At 49.2% G+C, this 12,974-nt stretch overlaps 1 protein-coding gene across 2 annotated transcripts in view; it reads left to right on the forward strand.

Annotated features, from left to right (window-relative positions):
- ZDHHC16 (zDHHC palmitoyltransferase 16) overlaps window positions 1-12,974 on the forward strand; it is a 35,611-nt gene that overhangs the window by 10,920 nt on the left and 11,717 nt on the right. Inside the window, exons 4-8 of one of the 2 annotated variants that reach the window (XM_075348387.1) lie at window positions 1,450-1,538; window positions 3,829-3,857; window positions 4,445-4,578; window positions 5,987-6,034; window positions 9,737-9,822. In XM_075348387.1, coding sequence (XP_075204502.1) covers window positions 1,450-1,538; window positions 3,829-3,857; window positions 4,445-4,578; window positions 5,987-6,034; window positions 9,737-9,822 — 386 coding nt within the window. The remainder of the gene's footprint in view (window positions 1-1,449; window positions 1,539-3,828; window positions 3,858-4,444; window positions 4,579-5,986; window positions 6,035-9,736; window positions 9,823-12,974) is intronic. The other variant, XM_075348388.1, reaches the window with a different exon arrangement.

Here is a 12,974-nt window from a genome sequence, read left to right on the forward strand (position 1 = left end):
CTTTTAGGGGTTTTTTGTTTTTTTTTATTTTTTAAAACTTTTTTTTACTTTTACTAGTCCCCCTAGGGCAATCTGATCGCTCTTATCTATCTGTTGATCACAGCTACACAGCAGATACAGTCACTTCCTGTTTTCCTCTGCTCCGGGCCGATGGAAAGCGAAAGTGAAACGTCATAGCTGCAGGCGTCATCACATGACCCTGTGCTACGATGGCAACCACTGAAAGTCACGTGATCACTCACGTGACTTCCAGTGGGGGTGGCGATAAGTGAAAATCTTCACCGCGCGTATATACATCTCCCTGCCAGACTTTGGCAGCGAGATGTAAGGGGTTAATGTTACGGGTGGAATGCGATTCCACTCGTAACATGTAGGCACACATGTCAGCTGTTGAAAACAGCTGATATGTGTGCCGATCCACGCCGTCTGCCCGCGGCAGGGGGCGGGGCTTAACGGGACACGCTCCATGACGGATATATCCGTCCATGGTCGTGAAGGGGTTAATGGGTTTGTATCAAATATATGTATATTCCTTATCAATAAGATAAGGGATAACCTATTGATCCCTAGGGGTCTGACTACGGGGACCCTCCTCTATCGACAGTCTCCTTTGAATGGAGCAGTGGTGAAGCATGTGCACCTCCGCTCCATTCATTCTCTGCCAGAATTGTATTTTCCATTGGTCCTATAAAGAATGAAAGGTGCACGTGCTGCATTCAAATAAGTCTTTGAAAATTTTGGGGGGTCCACTCCTAGGGATTCCAGATGACTATATCAATGCACAAGACCATTTTCTTACCTGCCAGCATGCACAGAACCTCCTCTGGTTTAATAGACCTGGCGCGATGCCTTGCGTGCATCCAGTCACAATGACGACGTTGTGCCATGCTTACAAATCACCGAAGGCACTGGGGATGATGGCAGGTAAGAGGTGGAGATCCACAGGGATCCCATCCAGTAGCCGCTGGACCAGGTTGCTGCAAATCAGTTTGCTCAATTTTATTAGGGAGCAAAATAACTTATACGCTTGATAAATAAAAGCTTTATTTTTATATAGCGCTAACATATTCCGCAGCACTTTACATACATCAGGAACTCTGTGAGCTCCAATGGGGACAATCTAAATTCCCTATCTGTATGTCTTTGGAGTGTGGGAGGAAACCGGAGAACCCGGAGGAAACCTACGCAAACACGGGGACAACATACAAACGTGTTGCAGATATTGTACTTGGTGGGATTCGACCCCAGGACCCCAGCGCTGCAACACTGCAGTGCTAACCACTGAGCCACTGTGCCGCCCAATTGGTACAATTGTAAATCTTGCTGGTTTGTCACATTTGATTTATGCATCCTGTTCTTGTTATGGAATATAAACAGTTTCATAGACGCCATGTATTTTCTTCATTTTAAAGAACTTTCATTTTAATTTCTGCTTTTTGTGTCCATTAGGTGCAGAAGAACATCCCATCGGTGTCAGTCTGCCGGAAATGCATCGCTCCAAAACCTGCTCGGACGCATCACTGTAGCATTTGTAACAAGTATGTTGCTGTTTTTTGGGGGTATTTTGGAAGTCACCGTAGTCATACAAAAGCCCCCACCTTTGGTCAGAGAAAAAGCCCCCACCTTTGGGCAGAGACTTCAATAACGAAGTCTAAATTTAACACTCTTGGTCACACATTACGTGGTCATCCTTTTCTTTAAATCTATAGGTCACCATTTTTTAATTCTGACATTCAAAATTGGATTTCTAGTCTCAGTGGCTGGACTAAGCTGCCAGAAGAGTTTCCTTTGACCGCAGGAGAGGGGCAGTGCTTAGTATAGATTACACCAGACCCGTGCACTCCTCTATTCTCTTATTGGGATGAAAGTGACCAGGTCCTTTTTATACGAGGGTATTCCATCCATATGCATTTATATATACTACTTGATAATGTCTGTTTGGAGGTGGCCTCTTTTATGGTCCTTATAGGGTCCCAGAACCCTCTGCCAGTGCAAGAAAGTTACGTCATAGATGCCTATGGTTGGCGCACCCCTTTATTCAGTCTTTATTAAAATATTGGCAGCAGAAGTCTGTTCTTTCAAAACTGTCAAGGTACCTATTAGATTTCCCTACATTGGGGATAGAGCTGCACAAGGACATTCCAAAAAATAGCACGTTATCTCCTTTGCGTAGGATATGGGATAACTAGCAGATTTCTGGGGGTTAGCAATCCCGGTCAGCGATTTATTTGGCTTTCTCCAGCAGTCCCATAGACAATAGATGGAGCGGAGGTCGAGCATGCACATTTTCACATCATTCAAGACAGGGCTGCAGAGCTCCGCTCTTTGCAATGCTGGGGGTCCTAGTGATCAGCAAGTCTTTTCCTATCCTATGGAATAATGGGAATGACTCTGAATTCGCAATACATGACATATAAACTCTTTCTTCTATATAATTACACGGTCGTTCCTCTTCATTCACATTCTATACATTCCTACTCCATAAATAGTTTTCAGATCTTAGGGAAGTGTCTTCCTTATAAATAGTTTTATGACGGCGCCTTTATAATAACACACAATGGGATCATTCACTAGAAACTCTACTTACAAGGCTGGGAAATGCAATAACCTCATTTATATGTTGTTGGATAGATGCAGGTAAATCATTAATAGAGATGAGGGAACCTGCCCAGGGTCGGATCGGCTAGGATCGTCGATCCGACCGTTAATCCTAGCTGAACCCATTAATTTTAATGGGTAGCAAAATTGATGTGTTGTAAAATGGTGTAGCGGGGCTATAAAAGACAGAAAATAAAGAGTTAAAACTTATGGAGTGTCCCTGCGGTTGCAGTGCTACTTCTGGGTCTGACTATTAGATCTAAAACATATTCACTGCTTTCACCTCAATTAATAAATAAAACAATTGACGTACGGTTCCCCCATATTGATACTATCGTGTATTAAACAGTCTTGTGACTATACAATACAATGTTCGACTTCGACCTTGGAGCAAGAACAAGGAGTCAACATCTCACATCCCACATGGTGTGAACCAACTGATGATAAATTCTCTCAGTATGTTATGAATACCTTTTGTTCATTGTTCCTTTTGGCGACCTTATCTTTAACACACTGCGGAATACACATCTTAGAATCATATTATGAAGCTTCTATGCAATTGTCATATAGACATACAGATAAGTATGCAACGACATCTATACTTTGATTATTTACACACACAGATCATCTTATTACATCTGGACAAACAGCTTACCCTCACGATACCAGCACAGATAAGCACACGGCTGGGGGCTGCAGCCTGTAGCCCTGGCTTTATCTGTGCTGGGGGACCGCATGCCAATTGTTTTCTCACTAGTATAAGGACATAGCTTGCGTGATTCCAACCAGTCAGACGCTGTCTCGGAGGGTGGGTGTGTGGTCCAACGGCAGCCAATCAGAGACGCCGGTGGAAGGGGGAAAGCAGTGAACATGCGTTAGATCTAATACGCACCCCCGTATTGATACCAGCACAGATAAAGCCACAGATACAGGCTGCAGCCCCCAGCCGTACGCTTTTCTGTGCTGGTATCATTATGGGGGGGACTGAACGCCAATTGCTTTATTATTTTTTGGCCAATTACCGTCATGCCAATACTTGACATGGCTGTGATGGGCAGGGAGAGGATGTTTTTTGCCCTATGATCATTTACCGACTTTTGGCAAGATCAATGACTTTTGCGGTAAATGATCGGATGTCCGATCCTGATCCGATCCAGCCAATTTTAATTTTTCCGATCTTTGCCGATCAGGATCGCTCATCTCTAATCATTCATTGTCTTCTCTTCACAGATGCATTTTGAAAATGGATCACCATTGCCGTATCCTTTGTGGATAGTTTTGAGTCAGTTCTGTTGTAGTTCATCAATCACAGTGTGTGTATGTGCACACCAGGTTGTCTTTATGAGATTCCCATTTAATGTGGCGGCAACCCATCATTTTATAGGACTTTTTCGGTTACATAATTGCTCAATAAATGAATAATAAAGACGGTATATTTTCAAAAATACATGTGTGTCATCGGACGGGCAGACTCCATGACGCCGGGCTGACGCAATAAATATTACTATAAACCATTTGTCCTCGGCAGAAATAAAAGTTTGGACACAACTCCCACTTCACTATTGAAGTGAAACAAAGATATATCATAAAGGCAGATAACTTTTTTTATATTAATGTGTTGTTTTTTTTTTTTTAACCCTATATTGTTTGAAGAAATGTAACTATTTATTTCACAATGCTGCTCTCCCACACCGACGTCACATGAACGCTGCAGCCAAGCGGCAGTCACTAATCGGCTGCAGCGCTCAGGGACATTAGTGTCAGGTGGTGAATAATCCCTTTAAAAAAACAAAATGTAAGGTATTATGTGTTGGCTATGTTGTTCTTTAACGTGTTCCCGTTGTAGCCTGGCTTAATAACTGTGTGGGGCACTACAACCATCGCTACTTCTTCTCCTTCTGCCTCTTTATGACCCTGGGTTGTATCTACTGTAGTATCAGCAGCCGCGTCATGTTCCGGGATGCCTACGCCGCCATAGAGGTGAGAACCGCTCTTTTTTTGCCCTAATTGAATAAAATGTTGCAGAAGCATAATCTGGTGTTTGATGAGAAGACCCTTCACTGTTCACAGACACTGAAGAGGCAGGGGGTGCTGGGTGATTTGGGCTGCAGATCTGGATGAGAATGGGCTGTGTACTGACGAGCAGTGTTAGGTCATTACTTGTCAACCCCTCTGATTAGTTTGGAGTCAATCTCCTAATTGCAGAATATTATGGAAAAGAGGTGCTGAGACTGAGGCAAGGTCATCTTCCACACCCCTGCCCACTCCAAGAGAGAGCCTGAAAGTCGTCCTCCACACCCCTACCCAGTTGGAGAGCCTGCGATTCATCAGCCACACCCGTCTAGTTTTTAGAGCTTGCGGGTCGTTCGCCATATTTCTGCCCAAGTTCAAGAGCCTGCGAGTCATCCCTCATATCCCTGCCCAATTTTGAGAGCCTGCGGGTCATCTGCCAAATCCCTGCCCAGTTTTGAGAACCTGCACGTCGTCCTCCACGTCACTGCCCAGTTTTGAGGGTCTGCTGGTCGTTCGTCACATACCTGGCCTGTTTTGAGAGCCTGTGAGTCGTCCACTTTGCCCCTGGACAGTTTTGAAAGTCTGCCGGTCGTCCTCCACGTCCCTGCCCAGTTTCAAGGGTCTGCTGGTTGTCTGCCACATCCCTGCCCCATATTTGAGAGCCTGCCGGTCGTCTGCCACATCCCTGCCCCGGTTTCGAGAGCCTGCCGGTTGTCTGCCACATCCCTGCCCCGGTTTCGAGAGCCTGCCGGTCGTCTGCCACATCCCTGCCCCGGTTTCGAGAGCCTGCCGGTCGTCTGCCACATCCCTGCCCCGGTTTTGAGAGCCTGCCGGTCGTCTGCCACATCCCTGCCCCGGTTTTGAGAGCCTGCCGGTCGTCTGCCACATCCCTGCCCCGGTTTCGAGAGCCTGCCGGTCGTCTGCCCATCCCTGCCCCGGTTTCGAGAGCCTGCCGGTCGTCTGCCCATCCCTGCCCCGGTTTCGAGAGCCTGCCGGTCGTCTGCCACATCCCTGCCCCGGTTTTGAGAGCCTGCCGGTCGTCTGCCACATCCCTGCCCCGGTTTCGAGAGCCTGCCGGTCGTCTGCCACATCCCTGCCCCGGTTTCGAGAGCCTGCTGGTCGTCCGCCACGTCCCTGCCCCGGTTTCGAGCCTGTGAGTCTTGTTCTTTTCACCATTACTGTGTGTTGTGTGTTGTCGGCCACTCTGGTCAAGATTCAGGACTCCCAAGCTTTCAACTATTTAATCAAAAGCCTCTTGTCTGTTAGTGTTGTCCGTTACACCTATCCTTCCTCGTATTTCTGTTGCTCTGCGGTTCTGCAGAGCGTCGCTCAGTTCCAATGGAAGGTAATTGTGGTCCTATTTCCCTCCTATTAGAAAATGAAGCACCAGGAAGCGGAGAGGCTCCAGCTTGCAGGCAATGAGGTGGGCTATGTGGCTACCTATGTGTGTGACACTAACACTAACATGGCCTCCGGTCCTGCTGAGCACACAGGACCCCACTGTCCTCGGCTTGTTTATATCACTATGTGGCTGGTGGGACCCTCCTGTTTGTATATTATCCATCTCTAGTGTGGAAAGCCATAGTGTGACTAACCAGTGTACAGCGTCGCTGCAAGAGTCTGTGGACTCGGGATAGAATGTCATAAAGTGAATCTGTCACTAGATTAACAATACAGGCTGCATATATTATTACATAGACCTGATGGGGCTGTTGTACTTACTTTGAAAAGTAATGATAATGGCTATGTAGTGCTGATAATATGATGCACATTTTTTGAGGAATGAACTCCTCAGTCAGCCGCCAGCCTGAGTACTGCGGACTGTACCCTGAGGCAGCGGCAGCAGCAGGGAGGCTGAACACTGAGGAGCCGGGAATCAGACTAGGTAGACAGGGAATAAACAGCAGAGAAACTGCACACCCAGGAGCTGTCAATCAGACTAGATGGTCAGTTTGAGTGTAAATTTACAAAAATGATTATTCAGCCATTATTACATGGTTTTTCATAGCTAAGATATCTAATTAGTATTGTATGCAGTGTAATACTTGCACTTACATAGATTTTACAACATATTCATTAATCACCCCCCCCCCCCCCCAAAAAAAAATATTTTTTTTATTGTTAATGTATATAAATAAAAAATGTAAATAGTATTTTTTTATAATTATTGATGAGTGAGCACTACCGTGTTCTGTACTCGGAATGACTAATTGGATGCTTGGATGGGCACGGCTCGCGTAACGGAGAATAATGGAAGTCAATGGGGAAATCGAGCATTTTTCCAGGAAATCTTCCAGAAGAATGCTTGAGTCCCCTATTAACTTCTATTATACTTGGGTGCTCAGATGGGTGCGAGTCAAGTACCCGAGCATGGTAGTGCCCGCTCATCACTAGTCACGAGTACTGCGCACCCAAGCATGGTAGTGCTCGCTCATCACTAGTCACGAGTACTGCGCACCCAAGCATGGTAGTGCTCGCTCATCACTAGTTCCGAGTACAGAGCACCTGAGCATGGTAGTGCTCACTCATCATTAGTTACGAGTACTGAGCACCCGAGCATGGTAGTGCCCGCTCATCACTAGTTACGAGTACTGAGCACCCGAGCATGGTAGTGCCCGCTCATCACTAGTTACGAGTACAGCGCACCCAAGCATGGTAGTGCTCGCTCATCACTAGTCACGAGTACAGCGCACCCAAGCATGGTAGTGCTCGCTCATCACTAGTCACGAGTACTGCGCACCCAAGCATGGTAGTGCTCGCTCATCACTAGTTACGAGTACAGAGCACCTGAGCATGGTAGTGCCCGCTCATCACTAGTTACGAGTACTGAGCACCCGAGCATGGTAGTGCCCGCTCATCACTAGTTACGAGTACTGAGCACCCGAGCATGGTAGTGCCCGCTCATCACTAGTTACGAGTACAGCGCACCCAAGCATGGTAGTGCCAGCTCACCACTAGTCACGAGTACAGCGCACCCAAGCATGGTAGTGCTCGCTCATCACTAGTCACGAGTACTGCGCACCCAAGCATGGTAGTGCTCGCTCATCAGTAGTTACGAGTACAGAGCACCTGAGCATGGTAGTGCCCGCTCATCACTAGTCACGAGTACTGCGCACCCAAGCATGGTAGTGCTCGCTCATCACTAGTTACGAGTACAGAGCACCTGAGCATGGTAGTGCTTACTCATCATTAGTTACGAGTACTGAGCATGGTAGTGCCCGCTCATCACTAGTTACGAGTACTGAGCATCCGAGCATGGTAGTGCCCGCTCATCACTAGTTACGAGTACAGCGCACCCAAGCATGGTAGTGCTCGCTCATCACTAGTCACGAGTACTGCGCACCCAAGCATGGTAGTGCTCGCTCATCACTAGTTACGAGTACAGAGCACCTGAGCATGGTAGTGCTCACTCATCATTAGTTACGAGTACTGAGCACCTGAGCATGGTAGTGCCCGCTCATCACTAGTTACGAGTACTGAGCACCCGAGCATGGTAGTGCCCACTCATCACTAGTTACGAGTACTGAGCACCTGAGCATGGTAGTGCCCGCTCATCACTAGTCCTAATTATTTAAAATGCCATTTTGTTTCTGCAGCTCATGTACAGTCTGATAGTATTACTCCTCTGTCTTTCCCCTTCTTTCTAGAGAACATTCAGAACTACTATACTTCTGCCAACAAAGCCCCCAGTACGGCTGTTAGCGGCATCCTATTGGACAAAGCATGCAGCTGTTATTGGGTGGTCTTGAATCTCGTGGACCGGGGGTAGCCGGTGTACACACTTCCTACATTTACTTATTTATATTTGAGTCTGTGCACCACTTTACTCTTGTCTCATTGGATTAATTAAGCAAGTCTAAAAGCGGCACAGCGTCCGCTGATCACTTTTTTCCGTTCATTCCTAAGCCCGGGATCCCCATTAATCACAACTGATGGCATGTTGGAAGTTCTCTAAAAGCTGTTGCACTTTACCTGGAATCGCCTGCTCCAGTTTAACCAAACAAATGGCTTGCAAACAAATTGAAAGAAAATAAATAAAGCTATAAAAAATGGAATATGCTGTGCACAAAGGGCTGTTGTATTTGTTGCTGTTTTTGAACCAAATTCTTCTAAGCCCAGTAACGAATCGTGCATCATTTGGAGGTCGTACTCCCAGACCCTCGCTTCTATTATAAACAACTCCATGCCCACGTGAGCTGTATTTTGAGCATGCCTTCCTATCACATGACAAATTACGTCATACCTGGAATGAGCCTGTACATTCTAGGCTCACAGTGGATGCTAGAGTGTATGGGCTCCTTCACTTACACTGCTTTCCCTGCCCACCGGCCGTCCTGGCACCTGTGATTGGTTGCAGCCAGCTGACACGCTGCCGCTCAGGGTGGGGGAGCGTCTAACTGCAACCAATCACAGGCGCCAGTGGGCGGGGAAAGCAGTGCATATGCATGAGCAGTAATTAGCGGCCCAGGAAGTGAATGCGAGGCCTGGGAGCAGCGTACAGCCGGCCGGAGCCTTGGTAAGTAGTGTGCTTACTCCCATTCCCCTATCCCTTCTACCACTATTTTTAATGTCCGGATTCTGTTCCCCATATACTTATATGGGGGCCGGATTCCGGACCTAATCTGGATTTATAAAAGGGAGAACAGGAACCGCCGGTCCCGGTTATCTGCCAGTCCTCCCAGCTCTAATCCTGATGCAAACAGGTTTCATCTTACACTTTGGCTGTAAAGTTCTTTAACAGAGGAGTTCTTCATTATGGACTTTCCCCAAATACCTACTGCAGATGCAAAAAAAACCCAAAACATCTCACGCACTGGAGGACTCAGCATGTCCACACATTATACACAGACAACTGATTTCCGTTAGCGCTGTGTTATACTTTTTTTTTCTCCAGTGGAGGCGCTGCAGGGGGATTAAACTTTACGGTCAGATTACTGATAGGACAGCTTCCGATAAGCTTATTGTTAGCCGTTCTTTATACCAAAAAAGAATTGTCCAAACCAGAAAACCCAATTTTTAAAGGGTCTCTCTTTTGCTGTAACCCCTTATTAAATATGTGTGTCTGAGAGCCAGAAACTGTGGATAAAATCTGAATATTTTATCTCTTATGATTTATTTCTTCCAGACGTACAGCCAGACGCCACCTCCAGCCTTCACCTTTCGAGAGCGAGCGGTTCACAAGTGCATCATATACCTCTGGGTGCTTTGCAGGTAAAGTTCAGATTTTTCCCACTTGCCAAAAAGTAACAAAATCTAAAAAGCAAAGAAACAAAGTAATTTATTTGATGTCGCCTGCATAGACCTGGAGCCGACCCTGTCCGCGCTGATATAAGCTCTGTATACAAAACTGGTAGACCTGTGCTTATACGGAGATGCCAATCTTAAAGGGAAGGTGTCCTCAAAAAAACCCTTTTTCTTTGTCGCTCCATTGGGAGACCCAGACAATTGGGTGTATAGCTTCTGCCTCCGGAGGCCACACAAAGTATTACACTGAAAAAGTGTAACCCCTCCCCTCTGCCTATACACCCTCCCGTGGATCACGGGCTCCTCAGTTTTATGCTTTGTGTGGAAGGAGGCACACATCCACTCATGCTTTCCCATTTTAGTCAGCAGCAGCTGCTGATTTTATCGGTTGGAAGAAAAGAGGGCCCCCACAGGGCCCCCGGCATGCTCCCTTCTCACCCCACTACGTCGGCGGTGCTGTTAAGGTTGAGGTACCCATTGCGGGTACAGAGGCTGGAGCCACATGCCGTTTTCCTTCACCATCCCTTAGAGGCTCTGGGAGAAGTGGGATCCTGACCGGTCATCCATTTACTGGGACCGGGCTCCCTCCGCAGCCCCTGTGGGAATCTGACGGACAGGAGTCTATGTATCCTCAGGGACAGGGTCCTGCATCTAAAGGTACTCTGTGTCCCCATGGGGACTGTGCATGGAGCGCTTGTTTCACAGACGCTGCAGCAGCTGCTGGTTTGTGAAGACCGGGACTTCCGCGCCGACCGAGCCTGTTTGTCGGCCGCGGTATTAACTTTAGTCCCCGGCTTCATTGCGGCCTAGTACCATAACTCCCGCCCCCGGGCCTGCCAGTCAGGGGTAAGGGCGGGACGGTCGACCTGACGTCGGCAGTGAGGGCTGGAGCAGACTTTAGGTTTCCTCCCCCCCCCCTCACTGATCACTGTGGGCCCCAGATTCCCGCACTTTACTAGTCGCCGCCCACGGCTCCCTCCTCCCCTGAGAGCTCCGGCAGCCATTTTTACACACATTCTGCCGGTGGAGGATTTTCAGGAACGAGCTCTGCAGCTCTGGGAGACCTAAGGCAGGGAATCTGGTGGACACACACTCCGCTTTGGGCGGTCGGTAAGCCACACCGGTCACCCGGTGCTGGTCCCCCTAGGGTGCCGGAGTGTATATATATATATATATATTCGTATATATTTTCTCTGTTTGGCCGGGTTGTTTACTTTTGGCTATATACCCTCAGTGATCACTCTCCTAGGAGACAACAGCATGTCGTCCACAAGGAGCAAGGGCGCTAAGGCAAAGGGTTTTTCTTTATCGCTTCATTGGGGGACACAGAGACCATGGGTTGTATGCTGCTGCCAATAGGAGGCGACACTAAGCAAAAAACAAGGAAACTCCTCCTATGCAGTATACACCCACCAACCGGCAATTGTACCTCAGTTTAAGCTTAGTGTCCATAGGAGGTGGACACACTTGGGGCTGCTCCAGCCCCTCAGGTTTGTATTTTTAATCTTTTCCCCTTTTTCTTTTCAGACACAGCTCGTCGGGCGACAGGGTGTAATTGCTCACCCTGCTCTCCCCCCTAGAGGCCGGTCGCACAGAATTGGGGTCCGTCCGCCACTTCCGTTGACTTCCGTGCCTGTCTGGCAGGACCCTACCCCCCTAACACTCTCAAGACTGTTTGGGGGGCATCCGCACAGAGGGACAGGCGGATGGTCCTTGCCCCCCTCCCCCTGCACGCCCGCTCTCCACAGCGGCCTGATCAGGGAGGGGAGACGAAAAAATCCTTGGAAGAACCCCGTCTCCCTATGCCCTTCCCAGGGATCAAGCCAAGGAGGACAGGATCAAGCAGAGAGGACTATCAGCCACCGGGACAGGTACCCATCCCTTGTCCCGGGTCATGGGGGGCTCCGTTCCAAAAAAAAACAAAAAACTGTCTCTTTAAATCATTATATATCAGGCTTCGTTCTTACCCGTTCTCCAGGCAGTACGCTCGGCTCCCCCACACAGCCCCGATCCCGTCCTCGGCGCCGTCCTCGGCTCCCCCTGCGGCCTCACATAAAAAATCTAGTCCCCGGCTTCTCTCGTCAGGCCACGCCCCCTCCGGCCGGCCTATCGCGTCTGCCCTCACTTCTAGCAGGCCCGCCCGCTCCATCAGCCAGTCAGGGGAGGCCTCTGCGCGCCCTTTCCCAGCCAACCACGGGCCTCCTCTCTTTCTCTCCCGGCCGATACCTGCAGTCTGCGCGCCGTTTTTTCGCGCTCTTTTTTCGGCTCCTCCTCCGGCCTGGGCTCTCAGCAGCAGTCACTGCCCTGTCATCTCCTCTGCGGCAGACACGCTACACGTGCAGCCACCGGCCTCACGTCCCTGCAGCTCCTCGGAGCCCCCACCTCTGCTCCCTCAGCCTGCATAGCTGGATAGGAAGCGCCTGCATACAGAGACAGCTCAAACACAGATCGACAGAATCAGGGTAAGCTCTGCCACTGGGAGGCAGCTCCTTCCCCAGTACCTCACCCACCTGGCATCCTCCTGCCTCTCTTCTCTCCCTCATTTCCTCTCTCTGTCCCATGTCCAGCACAAGAGTGACCCGCTCTCAACCACAGGCTATAGTGCTTCACTTCGCCTGCTCCTCTTGCCTAAAGAAGTTTCCCTCAGGGCAGTCCTCCCCCATCTGCGTAGCCTGTAGCACCCCTAACATGACTACTACGGAGCCCCCCACCGCCCGTAACGAGGACTCGGCCCCCATGCCTGGGTGGGCCTCAGCTCTCTCCCAGTCCGTGGACAAGCTAACTGACATGTCTCAGTCCTTAGCATCGGCCATAGACCGGCTGTCCGCCTCCTCCTCTGGAGTCCCTCCGGCGACCCAGAGCGAGTCTGAGCCCGCAGCGCCTCCAGCCCGGCAAGGCAGATCACAAGGGAGGTCTAGGAAGCGGTCCCTCTCTGGGTCTTCCTCAAGCTCCCCTAGCCCTGCTAGGGCCGCCAGAGCATCACGCTCGCTGTCTCCTGTCTCTTCTGCAGCAGCTCCAGATTCGGACCAGGACTCTGCTTCTGACTCCGATCTGGACTCTGAACATATATCCAAGCTGACCGGTATGATGGACAGTCTGGTCATTGCTGTCAATCAGAC

This window comes from Anomaloglossus baeobatrachus, chromosome 5, assembly GCF_048569485.1.
Source record: "Anomaloglossus baeobatrachus isolate aAnoBae1 chromosome 5, aAnoBae1.hap1, whole genome shotgun sequence".
Taxonomy (NCBI): domain Eukaryota; kingdom Metazoa; phylum Chordata; class Amphibia; order Anura; family Aromobatidae; genus Anomaloglossus; species Anomaloglossus baeobatrachus.